Source organism: Schistocerca nitens, unplaced genomic scaffold, assembly GCF_023898315.1.
Source record: "Schistocerca nitens isolate TAMUIC-IGC-003100 unplaced genomic scaffold, iqSchNite1.1 HiC_scaffold_376, whole genome shotgun sequence".
NCBI lineage: Eukaryota > Metazoa > Arthropoda > Insecta > Orthoptera > Acrididae > Schistocerca > Schistocerca nitens.
This window is the reverse complement of record NW_026045910.1, coordinates 743,083-770,552: the sequence shown is the minus strand read 5'-3', so window position 1 is coordinate 770,552 and position 27,470 is coordinate 743,083. Positions and strand designations below refer to the sequence as shown.

The following is a 27,470-nucleotide window of genomic DNA, read 5'->3' as shown; positions in this document are numbered from 1 at the left end:
ATCAGGAAGGATTTATAGGCATAATGTCATTGAACATGTTCGTGATAGCCCTAAACTAAACGTCTGCACAACAGGATTGTTGGACCGTTCTTTGAGGAACAAACAGTGAATGGGTCGGCGTATCTGGACATGTTGCAGCAGTTTGTGCATCCTCAGACACAAGACTTGCAACCCAACATCATTTTTCAACAAGATGGAGCTCTGCCACATTGGTCAACGGCTGTTCGCAAGTTCTAGGATAGGAAAATTCCCAATCGTTTGATCGGAATCGGAGGAGCCATTGCCTGGCCACCGCTTTCACTCGACATTACGCTGCTTTATTTCTTTATGTGGGAATTCGTGAAGGACTGCATGTATGCGACCAAAGTGGACGATTTTCCTACGTTGCGACATCGTATCACTAATGCGATTGCAACAGTAACAGAGGAAATGCTACAAAGAACTTGTCAAGAAATTGAATATAGAGTCTATATTCTTCGTGCTACAAATGGTTCACATGTAGACATGTATTAATGATAAATAAATAAATTCTTTGAGATGCTCTACAGTGCGGTGCATTTTTCATTGTCATATCTACTGTGGATTTTGACCTGGGTCTTTGAAATCATGGAGGTTTGAATGGGACACCCTGTACTGATTATAAGCAAATCACATATGCCTTCCAGATTATGAAAGGGGGTTGTTCTCCTTGGCAGTTCTGCCACCTGGAATTTGTAGGGCCATTTGGCACAGATATTAAGCACATGAAAGGGGCATACAACATAGTGGCCGATTTTTTCTCGATGGTCGGCGCAATTTTCGCCTCGATACACTATGACTACTTAAATGCTGATCCAGCCACAGATGTGCAGCTGAAACAACTGTTGCAAAACAACGCTATATCCCTTAAACTCAAACAAGTGCGGTTCCTGGACATCAGTGACCTAATTTATTGTGATATGCCCAGAACTCTACCAAGGCCCCAGTCTTAACAAAAGTCAGTTTTTGACAGTGCCCACAGCCTCTTGCATTCAAGAGCGAACACCACTGTAAAGCTGGTCGCAGATACATTTGTATGGCCGAGTATGGAGGAGGAATGCTGCGTGGGGGCAACAATTATTGCCTGCGACAGATGCAAAGTTGACAGAGATGTGCACCAACCAGTAGGAGACTTTCCAGAAACGACAGGACGAATTTTTCATATGCACATAGACCTTGTGGGCCCACTTCCACCATCAGAGGGACACCATTGTTTGTTTACAGCTCTGGACAGGCGTACAAAATGGGCAGAATTGATTCCGTTAGGGGATGTATCAGTAGAAATAATAGCAAAGTCTTTCATGACTATGTGGATTTCGCAATTCGATTGCCCTGCATATGTCCCAACAGACCAGAGGTGTCAATTAGCACCAGTATTCTTTCTGGGACTATCTAGATTATGTGACTACCAACATCACCATACCACAAGCTATCACCGCACAAGCAATGGAATGGTGGAGAGATGGCATAGATCTCTGATGATCATGATAATTTTTCGACAGCAGCACTACTGCTACTTTTGTTAGGACAACACACAGCAGTTAAACTGGACATTGGGGCATCGATCGCAGAAATGATTTATGGAGAAAAATTGGGTCTGCAATTGCAGCTCTTTTCAGAAGAAAAGATGTCTACGAAACAAGAGCTGCCGTATATGCTACTGCAAATAGATAAGCTACACTCGACCCCAGCATCACGTCATGGAGATCGAAAGGTCTTTGTACACAGGGACATAGTGAGACCCTCACATGTGTTGTTGCAAACTGATGCTCTATGTGTTCCTCTGTAATATCTATACTTGGGAGCATTTTGCGTATTAAGACAAAATGAGTGTAAATTTCAAACAGAGTGCAAAGACCGGCATTTGACAGTGTCATGGGACCAGGTTAAGACCGAATTTGTGCTCTCTATGGTGCACCTATGCAACAGCAGGAGAAGAGGGCTACTGCACTAGTGACTGTGGTCCCACCTGTCAGAGAGGCAGAACAACCGGCAGCATAGCCACATATGATAAGTGAACCAGGACCACAAACAAAGACAGAGGGTTCAGTGACACATTCAAGAGCAGGTCGACAAGTACCGCAAGTCGACAGGTCCCGCACATTCCTGGAGCTCCGCTCTACCATAGGTAACTTGAAACTATCCCTATTAAACCCACTGTCATTGACTACTGGATTCTAGACTAACCGTCTAAAATAGTTTGACCATGTGCAGCTGATAAAGGATGATCGGTTAATATTTGCATGGGAGTTGTTTCATATCAGATCCAACGAAGCTAATTAGTATGTCAGGTAGCAATAATCGGTACATGCTTTATTGTTAATCTTCTATATCTTTTGTCTAAACAGCACGAATGAGGCAGTTACTCCCTTTGTCTGACAAAGTAATCATGGTTAACTCATCACAGGTCGCCTATTAACGTCATCACACGCCAATATTCTCCATGTGGCACTGAATACACAGTCCTCACTCCAATCCAAATCGTGGGTGTCCGGTGCGGTTGATGCGTAATGACGATGCACAAATGAACATTTAAACACATCAGACAAATCACTCAAGTAACTCCATTTATGTATTTGCTGGAGGTCAGGCCCATGGCTTTGGGAGACACACAGAGCCATTAAACAATTGTAAACGCAGTCGGTCGTTCTGCTGAAATCTGCCTTGCTCGCATACCAGCCAACAACTTATTTGCTTGGAGCCTCAACACTGACTACTCCTGGTGCACTGTGTGCTCGACTATTGAAGTACCTACTGCGACCTGCGTGGGGCAAAGATATATTGTTCTCAATACGTAAGGGGCGGTTGACCCCTTACAAACGGTACGCGGAATGCCAGGTAAGGGCAGTAAATGAAATTGCATTTGTTTATTCTTTATTAATAACATTCTAGACAGAGCTCTTTCTCGGTTATGCCTATTACTCATCATTGCACAGCGTTTTGATATATATATTAAGTGCAGTGATAGATACATAAAAACCTCAAGGAGGGGGTGATAAAGATATCTTGAGCTACCTTTACTTTTACCATAATAAAAAATAATCAATTCACATGTGAAGTTTAGGAAAGTTTTATTTAAACTGATTATACACATATATTAGACAATGCCATCTTATGATAAAAAAGTTACAATTGCGGTTCTCTTCCTTAAATGATGAATTCTATGTGCCTATTCTTCATGGAAAATTGGTTAATTACATCGTCGATAGGACAATCAATGTCAGGGAAAGTGTTAAACAGAGCTAAACCATTAAGTCGATCCTCCTTCCTTGTCGACCTCAGCCATGTTGTTTTATAGCGCAGTGTTGAAAAACTTCTTTCTACTGTAACAACAGATGCAGGTAGGCAAGCAAATATTTTGCACAGTTATCTATGTACCAAACAGAAACGCATAAAATACGATGGCGCGGATGTGCGTGCTATATAGGAAAGTACAACTCCTCGATAACTCGAGTCGACTGACAAAAGAAATAAACGGATAGCGTGCAGGCTGACTGGCGGGGGTGGTGCGGGTGGCAATGGGGTTGGATCCGCATTGGGGGGGGGGGCTTCCCACATAGTATCCGCCACTGTATAAGTGGGCATGTGTGTGTAAACAATTTGTAAGTACATGTATCGCATGGTATCAACGACAATAACTGCTGAGGAATGATCACTCAATAAGATATACGCATGTGCAATTGTAAACAGTAAATGAGAGAAAAACGTAATGTTCAGCAAGTTACACTCAAAGATTCAGAAGACGTTAATATTTGAAAATAAAGTTTCCAAACCATCTACATAACTACTTTGTAAATCATATATTTAAGCTGATCAAAATCGGAAGATCATGAATGGTTTAGAGCTGTATATAGGGTGTTACAAAAAGGTATGGCCAAACTATCAGGAAACATTCCTCACACACAAAGAAAGAAAATATGTTATGTGGACATGTGTCCGGAAACGCTTACTTTCCATGTTAGAGCTCATTTTATTACTTCTCTTCAAATCACATTAACCATGGAATGGAAACACACAGCAACAGAACGTACCAGCGTGACTTCAAACACTTTGTTACAGCAAATGTTCAAAATGTCCTCCGTTAGCGAGGATACATGCATCCACCCTCCATCGCATGGAATCCCTGATGCGCTGATGCAGCCCTGGAGAATGGCGTATTGTATCACAGCCGTCCACAACACGAGCACGAAGAGTCTCTACATTTGGTACTGGGGTTGCATAGACGTGAGCTTTCAAATGCCCCCATAAATGAAAGTCAATAGGGTTGAGGTCAGGAGAGCGTGGAGGCCACGGAATTGGTCCGCCTCTACCAATCCATCGGTCACTGAATCTGTTGTTGAGAAGTGTACGAACACTTCGACTGAAATGTGCAGGAGCTCCATCATGCATGAACCACATGTTGTGTCATACTTGTAAAGGCACATGTTCTAGCAGCACAGGTAGAGTATCCCGTATGAAATCATGATAACGTGCTCCATTGAGCGTAAGTGGAAGAACATGGGGCCCAATCAAGACATCACCAACAATGCCTGCCCAAACGTTCACAGAAAATCTGTGTTGATGACGTGATTGCACAATTGTGTGCGGATTCTCGTCAGCCCACACATGTTGATTGTGAAAATTTACAATTTGATCACATTGGAATGAAGCCTCATCTGTAAAGACAACATTTGCACTGAAATGAGGATTGACACATTGTTAGATGAACGATTCGCAGAAGTGTACCCGTGGAGGCCAATCAGCTGCTGATAGTGCCGGCACATGCTATACATGGTACGGAAACAACTGGTTCTCCCGTAGCACTCTCCATACAGTGACGTGGTCAATGTTACCTTGTACAGCAGCAACTTCTCTGACGCTGACATTAGGGTTATCGTCAACTGCACGAAGAATTGCCTCGTCCATTGCAGCTGTCCTCGTCGTTCTAGGTCTTCCCCAGTCGCGAGTCATAGGCTGGAATGTTCCGTGCTCCCTAAGACGCCATCAATTGCTTCGAACGTCTTCCTGCCGGGACACCTTCGTTCTGGAAATCTGTCTCTATACAAACGCACCGCGCCACGGCTATTGCCCCATGCTAATCCATACATCAAATAGGCATCTGCCAACTCCGCATTTGTAAACATTGCACTGATTGCAAAACCACGTTCGTGATGAACACTAACCTGTTGCTGCTACGTACTGATGTGCTTGATGCTAGTACTGTAGTGCAATGAGTCGCATGTCAACACAAGTACCGAAGTCAACATTACCTTCCTTCAATTGGGCCAACTGGCGGTGAATCGAGGAAGTACAGTACATACTGACGAAACTGAAATGAGCTCTAACATGGAAATTAAGCGTTTCCGGACACATGTCCACATAACATCTTTTCTTTATTTGTGTGTGAGGAATGTTTCCTGAAAGTTTGGCCGTACCTTTTTGTAACACCCTGTATAATAGTTGGGAATTTTAACGCATGATTATATACTATTAGTCATGATCAGTCAAGCCTAAAATCCAAAATACCAGCAGTTGGAATGGAAATGCCAGGGTTTCTCATACAAAAACTAGGGATTGTATATGTTCAAAATGACCCACTCTTCCACCTTCTATGGCGGGAGCTCTTAAGACAGTTCCCTGTGAAGAATAAAATGTATTTAGCGGTTTGGAAATATTCAGTACAAGGTCTTACCAATTCAGATCAAGTCAATGTATATTCTCAACATTTCTGTAATATTTTCATTTGTCATACCAGTACCTCTGTAGATGATTAATACCTTCATATGAATTTCATTTTTCGATCTACTGTCACTGACTTTGGTTGCATTAAAAACTTATTGGAAATTACACACAAGAATATCATTACTTATATGTTTATCGCTTCATTATGAGAAGACTAGGTCGTTTATTTAGTTTAGGATTACTAAGTGACTCAGAACTCTACCTTGTGGCACTCATGTTTCAGTATTTAAATTTGTATTCGTTGCTCAAAACACTATGTTCATTTATATACCTATATTCTCCCTGTTACGTAGGCAAATGCGCACAAAACATTTTCTTTTTTATCGGCTGCTGCTTTTGAGTTATGGCACCTATTTCCAAATGGTCTTTTTTGAGAAACCTTCATTCACTGAATAACAAATCAGTAGTGTGTATAATGATTCTCAAATTTGACTCCTGATAATTTTTGGGAATCACCTTGTAGTGAAGGAGCAACATGATGGCGATCGAAATCATTTTTGCATGATAGATACACATTCGCTTTAGATGGAAACATATCTCTGATGATTTTACAATTATCTTTTTACTGTATGTATAATACATCAGCCCAATAATGTACTCTAAATTTCTATGGCCTCAGTTAGAGAGATAATTTTTCGGTTCTCATTTACTCATATTTCCCTGGTTTTTAATCAATGTAAAACATTTTTTTTTTAAAAGTATAGGAAATCAAGCTTCAAATATCATTACCAATTTTTTAAAATTCATTAAAAATAAAAAAGAGAGAGAGACAGCAAGTCGGATAAGGACTATGCATAGATATTAAGAATGTTTCAATGATTGTGTCGTCTCCATGGCAACCACACAGACAACCTTCAACATGGCTACTGTTAACCCGGCAACATCGGCATCGGCTACATTGTCAGCTTTGGACATTCACCAGGCGAGATCTTGTGGAAATGCTAGTGCTGCTTCACAACAGAGACATAGTTCGCCACCTACAGTAGTTGTTCTCAGTGCTTCATCGCAAATAAGTACTCCAGCTACAGCTGTGCCAAGTAACACCCTCCCAATCGCGAGTGTCGCCAATTCTACCCTGAAGAAGAGTGGCGGCGTTGAATACTGCCTTGAAAGTTCAGGTGAACATTCTAGAGAAGTAAGAAATGTAGATAGCAAAGTTTCTAGGTCATCAGTACATGTAGTTGCAAGCACTGAAGAGATAACGGAGGTTATCAGCGAATCTAATGTTACAGATCCAGATGACGGTAATGAATCACAAACAGTAGTAGATTCAGCACACTATATAACTGTTACTGTTTCAGATTCGGATGTAGTGGCGTCAGACGCAGTACAGCCGGGTGTACAGCCCGACTACGTTCAGTATGTAGAGAGTGCGTCTGAGCAGGACATATATTCTTCAACAAATGGCCAGACGTCCTATCCTGTTTACACTGTTGAAGAGCCTGAAAAGATGTATGCACCAGTTTCGGAACCATATTATAATGATAGCACAGCTGCTGTTCCATACAATCAGGTAGCTGGCAGTGTTGGACAGGGTTCAGGAAACAATCAGTTGTTAGCTCAGCAAAGTAGCTCATATCTGATACAGGAAAGTATTGAATCAGATACAGCACATTCATTAATTACACCACAACATAATAATACTCAGTCAATAAATTCAGATTCTGGTGGTGTGACTTACTTGATATCTGGTAACAGTGGTATGGAAAGTGATGGACAAGATGCCCATTCGCATAACACACGAGCTACACCAGCAACTGTACATTGGCTTCTGGATAATTATGAAACTGCAGAGGGAGTAAGTCTGCCTCGTTCAACACTGTATAATCATTATCTTTATCATTGTAATGAGCGCAAACAAGATCCTGTTAATGCTGCTTCATTTGGAAAATTAATACGCTCAATTTTTCTTGGCCTGAGAACGAGACGCCTAGGAACCCGAGGAAATTCCAAGTATCATTATTATGGTATACGTATCAAACCGAACTCTATTTTAAATCAACTGTTTGAGGATGGGACATCAGTTGCTGTTCGACCACAAACAGGATCTCAAAAACGTTTCAAGTTCCTTTCGGGGTCAGGTCAGAAAAGCACAGAGTATGAACAGTCTTCGCATCACACTTCTTTAGGTCACTGCCAGGAACTACACAAGCACCATGAATTTTTAGGTGATAGTACATCTGCAATCCCAGATTTTCCTGAAATAGAAATGTCAAATGTTGTTTTACCTGAGGAATGTACACTTGAAGATGTTGATACGCTTCGCAGTATTTATAGAGAACATTGTGAAGCCTTTTTAGATGCTATTCTTAACTTGGAATTCCCAACTATTGAAAGTCTTTGGAGGGAATTTTGGAGAACTCAAGATGATAATAATGGGGATGAATGTGAAGAAGAGAGATACTTGTCGAAAACAAAGCTGTTCATCTTGTGTAAATTGGAACCTATACAGCAATTTGTCAGAGTTGTAGATTATAGATTTTATCAAAATTTAGTATATGTTCTGATACCAGATGTCCTTCGCCCAATTCCGAGCTCCCTTACCCAAGGCATTCGCAATTTTGCAAAAAGTCTAGGAACTTGGTTGACATCTGCCATGGCTGGATGTCCAAGTGACATAGTTCAAATAAAAATGGCTGCAGCAAATGCATTTGCACAAACTTTACGTCGCTACACATCTTTAAATCATTTGGCACAGGCTGCACGTGCCGTACTTCAGAACTCGTCACAGATAAACCAGATGCTGGTAGACTTAAATCGTGTAGATTTCCACAATGTTCAGGATCAAGCATCATGGGTGTGTGAATGTGATAATGGTGTTGTACAAAGACTGGAAGCAGACTTCAAAATGACATTGCAGCAGCAAAACTCACTTGAACAATGGGCAGCTTGGCTGAAGGGTGTTGCAACTCAGGTGTTAAAACCTTATGAAGGAAGACCAAACTTTACAAAAGCAGCAAGACAGTTTCTGCTGAAATGGTCCTTTTATAGTTCAATGGTAATAAGAGATCTGACACTCCGAAGTGCAGCCAGCTTCGGTTCATTTCACCTTATACGTCTGTTGTATGATGAATACATGTTCTTTCTGATAGAACATCAAGTTGCACTGCAGACAGGAGAAACACCAATTGCTGTCCTTGGTGAAAAGCTTCATAGCTCATCTGATATAAGTGGTTATTTACAGATAAATGCACTAAATGTGGAATAGTGATACAACTGGCTGAGAAAAGAGTGATTCAGCAGTATGAAATGCTGCCACTTCAGCTACTATTCATTGGTGGCTTCACTAAATCGTATACTGTGCATAAATCTGTAAAAGACAAGTTCCTCTTGCCATTGTTGTGCAATGATATATTTATTGACCTGTAGAGTACATGGTGGTTCAGTTCGAGTGTTCTCTTACTTCATGTTTTTCAAATTCAATTTATTTACATTTAATTTCTTTCATAGGTCATCCCTTTTTTAAATTAGGATTCACTTGGAAACAGACTTCCAGAATATTTGGCCAGTCATATCTTTCTTCATGCTTTACTGTTCAGATGCTACTGCTAGTTATAAAATGTTTATGGATGCTGTTGAATTACTGTTACCTGCATCTGAGGAAACAGCAGGTTACTGTGCAATGCGAATGTGTTGAAATGACTTGTATGATTTATGTGACTGTGTTATGATGGAATTTATGCAGGCATGTATTTCATGTCAGTGTGTCACTATACTTATTCATTAGGGAAATACAAGTCTTGAAATCATTACATAAAGAGTATTTCTGTTCACCAGGGTTAACTTTTTCTCTCTTGTCCTTGTAGCGAATCATTTTTAGTTCCTCAATTTACTAAGGTAATCGTACTGTTAACAGTGTGTGTCTTTAAAGGTAGTATGAATAAACCTTTGTCAGTACTATATATCAGTGTTATGTGTTTAAATCCATGTGGAATCAAAATATTAAGAGAAAAGCAATTCCTTCAGCTTCTTGGTAGAAGTCTGTTTTTGTGTGTGTGTGTGTGTGTGTGTGTGTGTGTGTGTGTGTGTGTGAAGTAATGAGTTTTCTGTGTTACAAGTTGCATTTCTCTTAAGCAGAGTATAATAAACAATGGTTTATTGTGATGGTCACTGTTATTTGTTAAGTGTATCTATATATTGGTGTGATAACTGTCCACAGAACGTCGTGTGTACTTGTGTGTATGTAAGTGTTCCTGTGTGAATTTTGTTTACCAGAGAGAATTTTGTCTATACCTGTAGTATGTAGAGAATTAACTTACTGTAAAAGTTAAGCTCAGTAATGCATTTATTATGTGTGTTCAGCTTCTAAGTCACATGTCTGATGATAATGACAAATATTATTTGAAATTAGGAGACCTCTTAATTTTGATGAAGTTTCATGTTCAGATCTATATGTTAGCAAGTGAATAATGTGATACTTATTGCACCATTCCATAAAAATCTGTGCTGATTTACTGAAAGCCATTTAAATTCTCCAGGAAACATAAAGGATTTGACCACAAACACTGATTTATTTATGGAATGCAATCCATTGACAATTTTATGATTGTTACTTCTGTAATATAAGACATAAATTATACAATATTCTCTCTCTTGTTGGACAGAAAACAAATCAGAACTTCCATAAGTTTTCTGGCACATGAATTTTGATTCCCATAACACAGTTTCTACACTGAAAATAAGCAGAAATGTGATCTTTTATTTACATTAATGCATAAGTCTTTTTATATTTATTTGGGAAAGCACTCAGATAAATAAGTTAAAAGTTGATGCATTATTTAGTCATTGTAAATGTAGTAGTTGCTCAGAGAATGCTGTACATTCAAAATGTTTCATTTTATTTCTTCTCCAATGTAAATATTTTGTTTTGTTTTTGAAGTGTTCGATTGTTGCATTTACTTCAGAAAAGTTATTTATTTAATATATATTGAGTTCATACGGAACTCTCATAGTATGCATGTGCGTGCCTTCATAAGGTGTGTGAAATAAAGTGTGTCTTGTGCAAATTATTTATTCTCTGCATTAAATTTTTATTGTACATCAAAATGCAAAGCATGTAGCAATGGTACTGAAGTAACTGTTAAAAGTTTGAGGTAATAGAAGACATACTGTTTTATAGATGGTAACAGACTGTGTGAAAGTTGGGGGGGACAACAAATTGCCACAGTGTGCATGATCCTAGTTCATTGCAGCTTTGACTTCCCTTTTCGTAACTTTGCATGCATTCTATTAGGCACTATAATTTTGTAATTATTTAGGAATTGTGCTATATGCTATACTGAAACACTGTATCTATTTCCTGTGTATGTCAAGCACTATTTTTCATCACTCTTGCATAAGTATCTGCTTTGTTAAAACACTGATAATGCATAGTTAGGCCCTAGATATTGTTGTGTGTGACATTTTTGTAGTAATGAGTAGGCTATAATATATTCCCACTCCTCCCACCCCCTTCACAATATTTTTGTGTTTTTTGATTTGACATACTTTCACTGAAGAGTTCTACAAAGTAAAAAATTAGTGTTATGTTGTATTACATCTGTTATTAAATAACTGATTGTAATTTTGATCCCTTGTACCTACTTCTTGTATTCATTAGGGCTAATTAATTAGGCCATTTAATTTATGAAGCAAGATTAACAAAATGTTGGTTTCCATATTTAAAGGGTTCTGTACTCATTTCAGTCTTCAAACCAAAGAAATTAAATTCTGTTCATTTCTGATTTTTTTAATGAGCTGTGAATGAGATACAAAGGTGACCAGCTTTATATGATGCTACTGGTTTATAACCTGCTCCCTCAACTGAAGTACTCAAATTACAAGAAATGATGTAAAAGAGAAATTAATATTTTTGATGTTGTTTGTCTTCTGCAACGATAAAGCACTTTCATAATTAATTTATTGAATGGTGGATATTTATGTAATCAAAGAGCAAAGTTAATATGATTGTAGTATGCTGCATCATACTACTAACCTCTGTAATGTGTCACACAATTTATTCTTGTGAATAGATTTTGACAGTGACCTCATTAGTCAAACAAGAAATATTGATTCATTGTGCTCCCAGTGCTTGTAACTGTGTATGTACGTTTATCTAGTCATTATTTTTTATAAGTCAAGAATGGATGGTCTGTGTTTTGACCACCTGTCATTTTTCTTTTTTCCATTATGGTGTAATTTTTCAAAGAGTGGAAAAATTCTGAATAAATTTCGTACTTGTGAAAGATAAGTTGTGTAGTCTTTGTATATAAAACCATTATGCTTATACGTGTTTTTCCTAATATGCAGAAACTGTTTTTCAGCACAGTTTTGTTAAAAATGATTTGGATATGTTGCTCTAAACAGCAGGTGATACACATGCTGCAGGATAAGTGTTTGAAGTAACAACAAATTAAGTTCTGATTTTCAAGTTAAGTAATGATTTGTAAAAACAAATGCTAAAAGGCGGTTTCAGTACTACAACAGCAACAAAACTTTGACTTGAATATATATAGATTTACTGTAAAAAATTATTAGAAGCAATGCCTAAAATTCAAAAAGTATTTGTTACAAAGATAATAGTGCTTTACACTGTGTGTATGATATTGAAGTATTCAAAGTGCAACTAATTTTCGTCGCATAATATTGAAACTGTGCAGAAGAGATATCATGTCTCACAATTGGCATTTAATTTACTTTTGAATCACATACTATTCAAGAAATGTTCCTGTTGTTTATGTTAATACTTATTAATAATTTCATATGATACTTTCTAAAAGCATCCCAAGTATGTGAAGTGGAGACATTTGCTTCAGTTAAGATCTTTCAGACATGGTATTGCGTTAGGTGTTTGAAGGAATGGTTTGGATTTCACAGGAAACACGTCCATACCTAAAATAATGGGCAAGCAGATTCTGAAGTGAGAGGAACAGAATGTGCAATATGGCTATTCCTTGCAAGGCTCTATGAATTTTAAATGCAGCTTTCAAAATGCTGACAACTATACTTACATCCACATATGTTCTCTAAAGTGACAGAAAAATAAAGGTACAGTGAAGTTCAATTGATAAGCTTATAAGGAAACATATTTATGTAACTTGACAGTTGATGAAAAGGGAAATTAAAATGGTAACTATAAAGAATGTAGTAAATATGGCAGTCACATAACTACAGTGAATTGTGACCATGATGCACAGTTAAATTGAAAGTGGCATGTTGTTGTGGTCTTCAGTCCTGAGACTGGTTTGATGCAGCTCTCCATTCTACTCTATCCTGTGCAAGCTTCTTCATCTCCCAGTACCTACTGCAGCCTACGTCCTTCTGAATCTGCTTAGTGTATTCATCTCTTGGTCTCCCTCTACGATTTTTACCCTCCACGCTGCCCTCCAGTACTAAATTGGTGATCCCTTGATGCCTCAGAACATGTCCTACCAACTGAATCCTTCTTCTAGTCAAGTTGTGCCACAGACTCCTCTTCTCCCCAATTCTATTCAATACCTCATTAGTTATGTGATCTACCCATCTAATCTACAGCATTCTTCTGTAGCACCACATTTTGAAAGCTTCTATTCTCTTCTTGTCCAAACTATTTATCGTCCATTTTTCACTTCTATACATGGCTACACTCCATACAAATACTTTCAGAAATGACTTCCTAACACTTAAATCAATACTCAATGTTAACAAATTTCTCTTCTTCAGAAACGCTTTCCTTGCCATTTCCAGTCTACATTTTATATCCTCTCTACTTCCATCATCATCATCAGTTATTTTGCTCCCCAAATGCAAAACTCCTTTACTACTTTAAGTGTTTCATTTCCTAATCTAATTCCCTCAGCATCACCTGACTTAATTCGACTACATTCCATTATCCTCGTTTTGCTTTTGTTGATGTTCATCTTATACCATCCTTTCAAGACACTGTCCATTCCATTCAACTGCTCTTGCAAGTCCTTTGCTGTCTCTGACAGAATTACAATGCCATCGGCGAACCTCAAAGTTTTTATTTCTTCTCCATGGATTTTAATGCCTACTCTGAACTTTACTTTTGTTTCCTTTACTGCTTGCTCAATATACTTATTGAATAGCATTGGGGATAGGCTACAACCCTGTCTCACTCCCTTCCCAACCAATGCTTCCCTTTCATGTCCCTTGACTCTTATAACCGCCATCTGGTTTCTGTACAAATTGTAAATAGCCTTTCGCTCCCTGCATTTTACCTCTGCCACCTTCAGAATTTGAAAGAGAGTATTCCAGTCAACATTGTCAAAAGCTTTCTCGAAGTCTACAAATGGTAAAAAGGTAGGTTTGCCTTTCCTTAATCTAGCTTCTGGCATAATGGTCAAATAATTCATGAATTTAGACATTTTATGTCCTAAAGTAAAAGGGTTTTCATCTACACTTTTGCCTTTAAACTCATTTCACAGGCACACTGCTATGACTGTACCACCAGAGTGCTGTAAAATGTGTATTCATGTTAATTCTGTGTAATATTAGCTTGTAAGAAAACAATCCTGATGCACAACATGTTTTCTAGTTTAGAAACAAACTGCAAGGACTAATGTGTCACTATACAGCACTAGCAGTGCATTATCATAATAAAGAAATCCCTGATGGCTCTGGTTGTAAATAAGGACAGGAAAACATAATATTACTAAATTGCTAAAATGGTCATTTGTTCCAGTTATGTAAGAGCAGCCAGGGGCAAGACAATTTTATTTTCATTATTTCATAAAATGGTTCATTAAATCTAAACTGTCATAATTTACTCATTAAGAGTAACAACCTTTAAAGGTTTAACACAATAAGTCAGTTATTACAGTTACAAATTGTGTATGTGTCTTGATGCAGCATAACTCACAGTGCACAAATTGTCTAGACAAATATTCATCCTCCATTTGAGAATGTGACTTAAATAGACTTTGACATAATTTCAAAATGTTTTAAAGTTTTTCTCAGAAATTACTCCCGTCCTCACCCCCCACCCTGCCTCCCAACCAACAAAATAATGAAAGAGATAAAGTAAATTACTAAATTTTTGCATTCATGCAATAAAATTTTATCAGACATGATGTTTTAGTTTATTACTTCTTTACTATGAACTCTCTTTTCAACACACTTTCCATGCAGTGTTCACATATACGACTTAATCTATTGTCAAAATTACTTCGTTTTACGGCACTATATGCCATCATAAACATTGTGAAGCATGAAAAGCAATTCTGATATTGACCTTTTCAGTAGTTTATGGGCAGATAGTCTGAAACTAATAAAACCAACATTATTAGGATTTCACATCTTCAACCATATTGGTTTGATACATTAACTCATTTGTAAAGTAATCAGGCACTTGAACCTGTTTTATACATGAGAGTTTGATTGTTTTTTAAGGAACAGGGAATGCGGCTACTGGTTATATAAGAAATTTGATAAATGAACAAAGATTCATATCTGTGCAAAGTTTAATTGTGGCATCTTTTTAGATAAGGGAAGAATATATTTTGCATTCAGGTGAAAAATTTATGCAGTTTTAATACACTGATATTAAGATCTGAGCTGGTACTAACAGCATGTACATAATATTATAAGTATCTAACTCAGTAAAATGAAATTTATTTTCACTGCATGGATCATAGTACTTCCAAAATCTAGCTCACATCCTGGAAAATCATGTTCACATCTTGCATCCATTGTGTAAACTGGTCTACTCTTTATGCTCTTGTTCTTCATGTTTCTACTGAATGACAATGCCTCTGCCTAGCCATGGTTTCATAAGGGAACATGACATGATCTAACATACCTACAGTTATTGGCTAAATGAAATTTGTCTTGATGTTTTGTTTGCTGAAGCTCCATTGTTTCTGGGAGACTGACAAAGAATTCAGAAGCAATACAATAATTCAAGTCCACTAGTCATTAAAGTTATACACACCTGACTTGTGCAGTTAGGATAAGAATTAATTGTTGCTGATGCAGAGCTGCAAATCACCCTGACTGCAAAAATTAAGTTTTCGTCAATTTGTAGTTAAATGATATCTGTGAGGGATGATGATGATGAACATTAACATTACAGTATTGGTTAAAAACAGTCTTGGTTGCAATTTTATTTTTTTATTTTTCAACGACGCATTTCGCCTTATTTAGGCATCTTCAGGTTATCTTTTCTAGATAGGACGGTAGAGGCACTGAGATCTGCATAACGCATTCCTGTGAATGGGAATGTGTTATGCAGATCTTGGTGCCTCTTGCATCCATCTAGAAAAGAAAACCTGAAGATGCCTAAATAAGGCAAAACGCGCTGTTGAAAAATAAAAAAATTAAATTGCAACCAAGACTGTTTTTAACCAGTACTGTTAAACACTGGTTTGCTGTATGCCACATATGGATTGGAAGAAATTACAATTTCACTTTGGCTGGCATGTGATTTTAGAAGCTGTGAATTTAGAAAATACCCATCTTCTAGGTAAAATCAACATGAACTGAAGGGGAGAAAAGAAAAACGTGATTGCTCAGCAGGGAAATGAACTGTGTTTTGTTCCTTATCTGGACAACCTTCTGCTTGTAATAAAATTTATCTTCTTCCCCTCCCCTGTTTCCAATTTGTTTCTTAATGCATCCCGTTTGCTTTGTGTATCCCACTTATTTATATCATACTAATATCAAAAAACAGCCAGTCTTCACTCAGTCTTGGGTTCACTGTTGTAATTTTTTTCTTATTGGCGCAGGAAAGTTCTTGTTGAATGTAAACTCAAATAATGGAATATCAACAATAATGAAAAGGGTAGATTGCTACTCACCGTAAAGCTGACACATTAAGTTGCAGAAAGGCACATGAAAAGATGTCTACACCCTAAGCTTTCGGCAAAGCCTTCTTCAGAAAAGGAAACAACAAACACGCATTCACACAAGCAAGCACACATCACACACGATTCCTGTTTCTGGCTGCTCTGACCAGAATGCAAAATGCTTGTAGAATGTAAATACTTTAGCATCACCAAAAAGCATATGTGTTGAGTTGTCAATAGGCACACACAAAAGAAATAAAACTTGCTTGCTTTCAGTCCAGGTGGGCGGGTTGTAGTGGGGGCTAGTGTTGGATGGGACGGATAATGGGAGCTGGAAGCTTGCAGGGACGCGGCTGGCTTGCTGGCTGGTAATGTAGGATTGAGGGATGATAGGCATATGGGCTGGCATGACTGTAGCAGCTGGTGGGAAGCAGCACACTCTGAAGGCGACATGTGCGGATGGAGCCATCAGTGAGGGAACATCCAGGAAGGTGGCACTTTGGGAAGAGGAAGGCCGGCTGAAGCAGGTGGGAGAGAAGGTGGATATGGGGTCTTGGGCATGAGTCCAGATCATGAAGATATTATCAGTGAACCTGAACCAAACTAGTTTTGGGAGGCTTGGAAGGTTTCCTCTAGATGGTCCACACACAGGTTGGTACAGTAGGGTAACAGACAGGTGCTCATGGCTGTACCGCAGATTTGTTTGTATACCTTCCCTTCAAAGGAAAAGTAGTTGTGGGTAAGGATATATTTAATAACATTTATAAGGAATGATGGGATAGGTTTGGATTCTGTTAGTCTTAGTTATTGTGAGATTCAAACTCAATGAAATTGTGCTCCATCTGCTGTTCAACACACTCTCAGTTTAAACTGTGAGTCCTCAGTTGTGATGCTGTTCTACAGCTCCTTCTTGATATGCCTGGAGATAAGAAAGTGGTGTTTCAATAAAAATGATAAAAGCTGTAGAAAACATAATTTAAATAAAATTTCAAAATAATTTATATAATGCCTGGAGAGGAAAGCTGTTCATCACAACTGAAACACTGTTATAATTGTGCTACCTCACATGACAGGAGAAAAAAAAGTACATAAATATAGACCTCCTCCTCACAATGTACAAGATAATCACAAAAATTATCTCCCCACTATATAGAAACAATGCTGAATTTCAATCAAATGAAGAAACTCACTGAGCTCGGAGGTGGATGTAGTACAATTGATAATTTGCAAGTGGTGTACAAAATTTTAATATGAATTAATGAATTTCACCTTGTCTGGGATTCATATATTCAGAGAAAGCTTTTGACTCAGTTTCAACAAAATATCTACAAACAGTTCTGAAACAAGGCATTATTCAACTTAGATTCTGGAGAATATACAAGGTGATTGTAATAGAAGTTAAACTTTCAAAACGCTTTATAAATAACACCACTGTTCGGAATGACATCAGATTGCAATGGAATGTTATCAGAGATGGGGAAACGTGTGGCAGAAGAAGAAAAATAGTGTGAAAATTGATCAATAGATGGCGCTATATGTGTCAGAATAGGCAAATGAAAACACCTGTTATGTGCACGACCCCTTAAAGTTTGTATAAACACATTGGATTCACAGCTTTTCCTCCTTTCGCATCTGTAACATTCACCATGACTGTCTCAATACAGGATCACACCTCTGCTTGTAAAGCTGTATTAAAAGAATGATGACTGTGCACACATCGCTGTACACAAGTTCCGGACACTGAAGGGTTTGAAAAAAGGCGTTGGTCTGATGACTGCTGTGGGTCTGGAGAAAATGTTCTGGAAATTTGAAAAGATGGGTTCTTTTGGTGTGTAACCTGGTAGAGGGAGGAAGTGAATTGATTCAGCAACAATGGAAGCAGTGGCCCCAGCAATGCAGGAGGAGACAAGTGATGGTGTGCAAACATGTAATGCATGGAGAATTGCCTGAGCGTTGGACATACCTGTGAGCACGGTGCGTAAAATCCTATGAAACATCATTCTTTGCTATCCTTTCAAAATCACCCATGTGCATGAGTTGCTTCCTGTTGACCTGCCAGCAAGAGAGATCTTTGCTTTAGAATTTCTTGCTTGCATGGAAGTGGACAATGGTTGGCAGTGAAAGATTTTGTAGACAGATGAAGCCCACTTTCATATGACAGGATATGTCAATTCACAGAATTAACGAATATGGGCAACAAAAAGTCCACACACAAATCAACCAGCACCACTCCATCCTGAAGAGGTCACTGTGTGGTGCGGTTTTACAGCATCATTTATCACAGGACCATATTTTTTTGCAGAGACAGGTGCTTTTGGTCCTGTTACCTGTACCATCACTGGTAAGTGCTATGACTGTCTTTTGCGCAACCACGTCATTCCACCTCTCCAACAGCATGGATGTGTGGATGGGATCATTTTTATGCAAGATGGCACACCTCCGCACATTGCAAATCCAGTTAAGCAGCTGCTGAAGTGCAGTTTCAGAAATGCTAGAATTATCAGCCGCCATTTCCGTGCAGCCTGGCCATCCCAATCACCTGATCTTAATCCGTGTGACATCTGGCTGTGGGGCTATCTGAAAGATGTGTTCAGTGTTCCAATTGCAAACTTAGCTGCATTGAAGGCATCCATTGCACAACACATTCTGAACATGACCCCAGAAACACTTCAATCAGTTGTGGAACATCCTGTTTCTTGATTTCAATTTGTTGCAGAAAATGGTGGACAGCATATTGAACATGTTTTGCGCCAGTCACACGGAAATTAATAATCCGATTTGATTTTGATTGATGCTTTTCATGCCATTTTTGGCGTCAGGGCAATTAAAAGCCGATATGATTGATGTTTTTTATGCAGTTTTTGGCATTAGGACAATTAAAAAGCGATATGATTGGTGCTTTTTATGCAGTTTTTGGCCTCAGGACAGTTAAAAATTGATATTTCCCATCCGATGTGATATGTCCTTGCCGTAGGGATCGGCTTACATAACTAACAGTATCACCCTTGTACACCAATGCACGCCGAGTAATACAGTTTGTTTAACATCAAACGTACACCTTAGGCATTGTTGTTTGATTCATTTGTAGTCAAACACTATTAAATTATGATGCTTACAGCGCCATCTATTGCTACATTTTGTAAGTATTTATTTATCTTCTGCTATACGTTTCCCCCTTCTCTGATAATGTTCCATTGGAATCCGATGTCATTCTGACCAGTGGTGTTATTTCTACAGCGGTTTGAAAGTTTAACTTTAATTATAATCACTCTGAATATACATGAATGCTATAGCTTCCATTACACTTCAAATACATGGTGAAAAATCCTTTAATGAAAGAGGAGTCAGACATGGAGCTATCATATCAAAAACTTATTCTCAGCAATCCCAGAGCAAGTCTGCAGATCTTTAAACTTTGATAATTAAGGAAGAACTCATGTTATCTGAACCACCTTTGTTGTGTTGATGACATTGTATTGTTTGCCTGAAATGTAGATAAATTCAACAGCTACTGGGAGAATTTGATGATCAAGTCAATGTTAGGCTTGAAAATCATTTGTAATGGTACAATAATAGTGTATAACCATTACACTAAAAAACAAAATATTACAAATTAACAACGAAGTCATGGAACCATTTGAAGAGGCTATGTATTATGTTAGTAAAAGACATTGATGAGGTGGACACTAATAAATAAATAAATAGAAGGATAAAAATGTTCGAAGAGTGCTTTTGGCAAATCAAATAGTGTTTTCGATACTAACCATCTGAGTTGCCTGAAATGGAGAGTCAACAGTCTGTGTGGGCTTATACTTTTGATGTATAGCAGTGAGATGAGCACTTTTAATGCAAGAACTGAGGACTATTCCTGGAGCTATGGAGAGATACATGTCAGGCATTAACAGGAAAGATAGGAAAACAAACAAATGGTTCAGGGAATAGGTGTTGTTGTTGTGGTCTTCAGTCCTGAGACTGGTTTGATGCAGCTCTCCATGCTACTCTATCCTGTGCAAGCTTCTTCATCTCCCAGTACCTACTGCAACCTACATCCTTCTGAATCTGCTTAGTGTATTGATCTCTTGGTCTCCCTCTACGATTTTTCCCCTCCACGCTGCCCTCCAATGCTAAATTTGTGATCCCTTGATGCCTCAAAACATGTCCTACCAACCGATCCCTTCTTCTAGTCAAGTTGTGCCACAAACTTCTCTTCTCCCCAATCCTATTCAATACCTCCTCATTAGTTACGTGATCTACCCACCTTATCTTCAGCATTCTGTAGCACCACATTTCGAAAGCTTCTATTCTCTTCTTGTCCAAACTGGTTATCGTCCATCTTTCACTTCCATACATGGCTACACTCCATACAAATACTTTCAGAAACGACTTCCTGACACTTAAATCAATACTCGATGTTAACAAATTTCTCTTCTTCAGAAACGATTTCCTTGCCATTGCCAGTCTACATTTTATATCCTCTCTACTTCGACCATCATCAGTTATTTTACTCCCTAAATAAAAACTCCTTTACTACTTTAAGTGTCTCATTTCCTAATCTAATCCCCTCAGCATCACCCGATTTAATTTGACTACATTCCATTATCCTCGTTTTGCTTTTGTTGATGTTCATCTTATATCCTCCTTTCAAGACACTGTCCATTCCGTTCAACTGCTCTTCCAAGTCCTTTGCTGTCTCTGACAGAATTACAATGTCGTCGGCGAACCTCAAAGTTTTTACTACTTCTCCATGAATTTTAATACCTACTCCGAATTTTTCTTTTGTTTCCTTTACTGCTTGCTCAATATACAGATTGAATAACATCGGGGACAGGCTACAACCCTGTCTCACTCCTTTCCCAACCACTGCTTCCCTTTCATGCCCCTCCACTCTTATAACTGCCATCTGGTTTCTGTACAAATTGTAAATAGCCTTTCGCTCCTTGTATTTTACCCCTGCCACCTTCAGAATTTGAAAGAGAGTATTCCAGTTAACGTTGTCAAAAGCTTTCTCTAAGTCTACAAATGCTAGAAACGTAGGTTTGCCTTTTCTTAATCTTTCTTCTAAGATAAGTCATAAGGTTAGTATTGCCTCACGTGTTCCAACATTTCTACGGAATCCAAACTGATCTTCCCCGAGGTCCACTTCTACCAGTTTTTCCATTCGTCTGTAAAGAATTCGCGTTAGTATTTTGCAGCTGTGACTTATTAAACTGATAGTTCGGTAATTTTCACATCTGTCAACACCTGCTTTCTTTGGGATTGGAATTATTATATTCTTCTTGAAGTCTGTGGGTATTTCACCTGTCTCATACATCTTGCTCACCAGATGGTAGAGTTTTGTCATGACTGGCTCTCCCTAGGCCATCAGCAGTTCTAATGGAATGTTGTCTATTCCCGGGGCGTTGTTTCGACTCAGGTCTTTCAGTGCTCTGTCAAACTCTTCACGCAGTATCTTATCTCCCATTTCATCTTCATCTTCATCTACATCCTCTTCCATTTCCATAATATTGTCCTCAAGTACATCGCCCTTGTATAAACCCTCTATATACTCCTTCCACCTTTCTGCCTTCCCTTCTTTGCTTAGAACTGGGTTGCCATCTGAGCTCTTGATATTCATACAAGTGGTTCTCTTCTCTCCAAAGGTCTCTTTAATTTTCCTGTAGGCAGTATCTATCTTACCCCTACTGAGACAAGCCTCTACTTCCTTACATTTGTCCTCTAGCCATCCCTGCTTAGCCATTTTGCACTTCCTGTCGATCTCATTTTTGAGACGTTTGTATTCCTTTTTGCCTGCTTCATTTACTGCATTTTTATATTTTCCCCTTTCATCAATTAAATTCAATATTTCTTCTGTTACCCAAGGATTTCTATTAGCCCTCGTCTTTTTACCTACTTGATCCTCTGCTACCTTCACTACTTCATCCCTCAGAGCTACCCATTCTTCTTCTACTGTATTTCTTTCCCCCATTCCTGTCAATTGTTCCCTTATGCTCTCCCTGAAACTCTCTACAACCTCTGGTTCTTTCAGTTGATCCAGGTCCCATCTCCTTAAATTCCCACCTTTTTGCAGTTTCTTCAGTTTCAATCTGCAGTTCATAACCAATAGATTGTGGTCAGAATCCACATCTGCCCCTGGAAATGTCTTACAATTTAAAACCTGGTTCCTAAATCTCTGTCTTACCATTATATAATCTATCTGATACCTTTTAGTATCTCCAGGATTCTTCCAGGTATACAACCTTCTTTTATGATTCTTGAACCAAGTGTTAGCTATGATTAAGTTATGCTCTGTGCAAAATTCTACAAGGCGGCTTCCTCTTTCATTTCTTCCCCCCCAATCCATATTCACCTACTATGTTTCCTTCTCTCCCTTTTCCTACTGACGAATTCCAGTCACCCATGACTATTAAATTTTCGTCTCCCTTCACTACCTGAATAATTTCTTTTATCTCGTCATACATTTCATCAATTTCTCCATCATCTGCAGAGCTAGTTGGCATATAAACTTGTACTACTGTAGTAGGCATGGGCTTTGTGTCTATCTTGGCCACAAAATGCGTTCACTATGCTGTTTGTAGTAGCTAACCCGCACTCCTATTTTTTTATTCATTATTAAACCTACTCCTGCATTACCCCTATTTGATTTTGTATTTATAAACCTGTATTCACCTGACCAAAAGTCTTGTTCCTCCTGCCACCGAACTTCACTAATTCCCACTATATCTAACTTTAACCTATCCATTTCCCTTTTTAAATTTTCTAACCTACCTGCCCGATTAAGGGATGTGACATTCCACGCTCCGATCCGTAGAATGCCAGTTTTCTTTCTCCTGATAATGACGTCCTTTTGAGTAGTCCCCGCCCGGAGATCCGAATGGGGGACTATTTTACCTCAGGAACCACCAGAGGCACCAGCAGTTTATGCTAGAGCAGGCCAATGGGTATGTTACAAATACCTGCACGTTCTGGGAACTCCACTCTACAGTAAGGGGAGGGAGGGAGGAGGGGAATAGGCTGGAGTGGAAACATAACAATGACCACAATTAAATTAAATGGAGGCAGGCAGGACATGTAATCTTGTGAGTGAGATGACAGATAGACCAAAGACAGCCTTCATAGGTTTCCTCCATAATAATGTAGTGATAATTCACTAGTACACCAGTAACTGAATAAACTGATTTAATTTTCAAGATTTGAATATACACTTTGACAATGGTCAGTAATCAAGGAACTGCCGAAAAACTAAGAGACAACATAAACATCAGCAATATTAGGTTAGTAATCCAAAGAACAATGTACACACTTTTAATCATCTTCACAAATTGACACTTCCCTCACAACCCCCCTCCTCCCTCCCTCCCTCCCCTTACTGTAGAATGGAGTTCCCAGAACGTGCAGGTATTTGTAACATACCCATTGGCCTGCTCTAGCATAAACTGCTGGTGCCTCTGGTGGTTCCTGAGGACTTGTTTGCTGAGGCAAGAGCAACACTGGGTGAGTGACTAGGCCAGCTACTGGGTTGGCTTGAAGACATTACTGTGGAGTCCCAGCTTACTTGTCACGAAGGTACTTTGGTGTCAGCAAATGTGCCAGATGACCCGTTTTGGTTATACCATTAGTGGTTTTTTTGTGACATTTGAATACTTGTAAAGATCCAAAGTATTGTGGCCATACCGGTGAGTGCTCTGCAGCTGTGCTTTGCATCACATGCGAGCACATTTTAATATCCTTCTGAATGAAAACTTTCTGGTCTCCAAGGTGGGATGCTGAAAAAGGGTGTAACTCAGAGATTTTGATCTTGACTTGTTGCAGTAAAAATGGCAGCTCTTGTCAACTGAAAGCTCTTGTAAAAAAATCCCATATCCCACAGCTCCCTACAAACCATTCCTGCTGTTGATGCTCCAGTGCCTGGTTTGAAAACTGTGCAGTCTCTGTTAAACCAGTGGTATTGCAGTGGCCCAGCTATTTTGTTGGTACATATGTGTGACTTTTTTTTTTGTTTTTTTTGTTTTTTTTGTTTTTTTTTTTTTTTTTTTTGTGCTATGGCAATGTTCTACCAGCCTCCTATTGCTTGCGGGATGGTAGCTGGTCTTGTGCTCATGTTGAAACCCACACAACTGGAACAGTTCGTTTGTGTCCTTGATCAGTAGTGACATGAGCTGGACAGCGAAAACAAGAAATCCACATAGTTAGAAAACGTTCTTGCTGTTGTTCCTGATGAGATTTCTCTGACTGGTGTTGCCTCAGTATGACAAGTGTGTCTATCAATGGCTGTAAATACACAGGGTGAAGAAAAAATGTAACACTTGCAGGTTGGCATGTGATTCCTCATCCAGATTCAAGACAAAAGTTGATCTAGCAAAATCAGATTGGTTGCATTGTGAAAACGCATGTATGAAAACAAGGAGCTGGTAACACTATCCCATCATGCAGCACATCAGAATGTACAGAGGAACGTGTGTCACCCCACACTACTCTACCAGCTGTCATAGCTCACTGAGTAGACTGCTTAGACACTAACCCACATCCACTCTGGAGCTACAGTTTGAATATTAGCCAGGTTCCTTTTTTATTTCCCTAGTTTTCATAATTTATAAGCAGGACATCATTTCACTACAAGACAACAGCCCATCACATGACAATGGGAGCCACTAAACTGCATACATGTCTTCTAAGCATGCAGTGCACAAACGTAACTGGTCCTGGCAGGTTCATATAGGGTGGCTTTCTGATGGAGTAAACAAGTGATGAATATGTTGATATGATTTTGGTGCTGGGTGCTGATAACCAAGCTGCTGCCACTGCTCATGTGTATGCTGCACCGTATCCTCAAATGTGTCAATCTGACAAGGATGTTTTTTGTCGCCTGGAGCAGTGACTTCAGGAAACTAGTAACCTTCATCCACAAGTAACGGACAGAGGTCATCCAAGGACTAGACATGATGCTTGAAACCATTCACCAATCACCTCAGCAAAGCACCTGTGATATTGCAAGGTACACTATATGATCAAAAGTATTCGGGCACCTGGCTGAAAATGGCTTACAACTTTGTGATGCCCTCCATCAGTAATGCTGGAATTCAATATGGTTGGCCCACCCTTAGCCTTGATGACAGCTTCCACTCTCACAGGCATATATTCAATCAGATGCTGGAAGGTTTCTTGGGGAATGGCAAACCATTCTTCACTGAGTGCTGCGCTGAGGTGAGGTATCGATGTCGTGCACTGAGGCCTGCCACGAAGTCTGAGTTTCAAAACATCCCAAAGGTGTTCTATAGGATTCAGTTCAGGACTCTGTGCAGGCCAGTCCATTACAGGTATGTTATTGTCATGTAACCAGTCTGCCACAGGCTGTGCTCTTCAACAGTGGGAAGCAAGAAAGTGCTTAAAAAGTCAATGTAGGCTTGTGCTGTGATAGTGCCACACAAAACAAGGGGTGCAAGCCCCCTCCATGTAAAACATGATCACACCATAACACCACCGCCTTCAAATTTTACTGTTGACACTACAAATGCTGGCAAATGACGTTCACTGGGCATTTGCCATACCCACACCCTGCCATCAGATTGCCACATGTGTACCGTGATTCATCAATCCACACAACGTTTTCTCCACTGTTCAATCGTCCAATGGTTACCCTCTTTACACCAAGCGAGGCGTCATTTGGCATTTACCAGTGTGATGTATGGCTTATGAGCAGCCATTCGACCATGAAATCTGAGTTTTCTCACCTCCCGCCTAACTGTCATAGTACTTGCAGTGGATCCTCATGCAGTTTGGAATTCCTGTGTGATGGTCTGGACAGATGTCTGCCTATTACACATTACAACCCTCTTCAACTGTCAGCAGTATCTGTCAGTCAACAGACGAGGTTGGCCTGTACGCTTTTGTGCTGTACGTGTCCCTTCACTTTTCCATTTCACTATCACACTGGAAACAGTGGACCTAGGGATGCTTAGGAGTGTGGAAATCTTGCGTACAGATGTATGGCACAAGTGACTCCCAATCACCTGAATACGTCCGAAGTCCACGAGTTCCACGGAGTGCCCCATTCTGCTCTCCAACGGTGTCTAATGTCTACTGAGGTCGCTGATATGTAGTACCTCAGTAGGTGGCAGCACAATACACCTAATATGAAAAACTTATGTTTTGGGGGGTGTCCGAATACTTTTGATCACGTAGTGTAGTTCCAGGTATCTCAAAGAGTAGTTGTTGAAGTGTTGCACAATGAAGAACTGCATCCATATCATTACATTTTTACTCAACACCAGTGGCCAGAAGATCGCATTGAAGAGTACAGTTTGTGAATGGCTTTTGCACCAAGTGGAAGACAGTGAACATTTTATAAATAACATGACATGGACTGATAAATCTAGCTTCACTCGTGAAGGTATTTTCACCCTTCACAATAGCCATTACTGCTGTATTTGTTTCCACATGTCACCCATGAATGTGCCTTTCAGGCACACATTGGCATAAACAAGTGGGCTGGAGTTCTGGGAATAGTGCTATTGGGCCCTTATTTATTGTTGGACAAGTTGAATGGATCCCTGTATCACAAGTTTCTTTGCAGTATCTTGCCTGACTCATTAAAAAAACATTCCACTTGGTGTTTGATAACAGCTATGGTTTCAGCATGATGGAGTACAACCACGCTTTGGAATGAATGTGCATAAATGTTTTAATAAACTATTTTCAGGGAAATGGATTGGTTGTGGAGGTCCAATGTTCTGGCCTCTACATTCCCCAGACCTTAATCCACTAGCTTTTTATTTGTGGGGACACTTAAAGGAACAAGTTTATAGCTCTCCACTCTGGATTTATACAATCTAACAACTCATGTACATGCTGCTTCGGGAATGGTGGATTCAGATGTGTTGCGTAATGTCCAGCAAGTGGCGAAGTGTTTGCAAATGCAAGGCAGTTGCTTTGAACATCTTCTCTAAAGTGAACGTTGCTCATATTTGTACG

General features: G+C 39.2%; 1 protein-coding gene across 1 annotated transcript; it reads left to right on the top strand.

Annotated features, from left to right (window-relative positions):
• Positions 1 to 6,597: 6,597 nt before the first annotated feature.
• LOC126229624 (DNA-binding protein RFX2-like) lies at positions 6,598 to 11,905 on the top strand. The gene is made up of 2 exons (XM_049942367.1): positions 6,598 to 6,857; positions 7,041 to 11,905. The coding sequence occupies exons 1-2, from the start codon at positions 6,599 to 6,601 to the stop codon at positions 8,945 to 8,947; spliced, it is 2,166 nt and encodes a 721-aa protein (XP_049798324.1). The 5' UTR covers position 6,598; the 3' UTR covers positions 8,948 to 11,905.
• Positions 11,906 to 27,470: the final 15,565 nt, after the last annotated feature.

Bases quoted from the DNA above. Each gene is read 5' to 3' on its own strand.
- LOC126229624 (XM_049942367.1), top strand. From the start codon at position 6,599: ATGGCTACTGTTAACCCGGCAACATCGGCATCGGCTACATTGTCAGCT. The intron at 6,858-7,040 runs GTGAACATTCTA...TTACTGTTTCAG, and splicing joins ATACTGCCTTGAAAGTTCAG to ATTCGGATGTAGTGGCGTCA.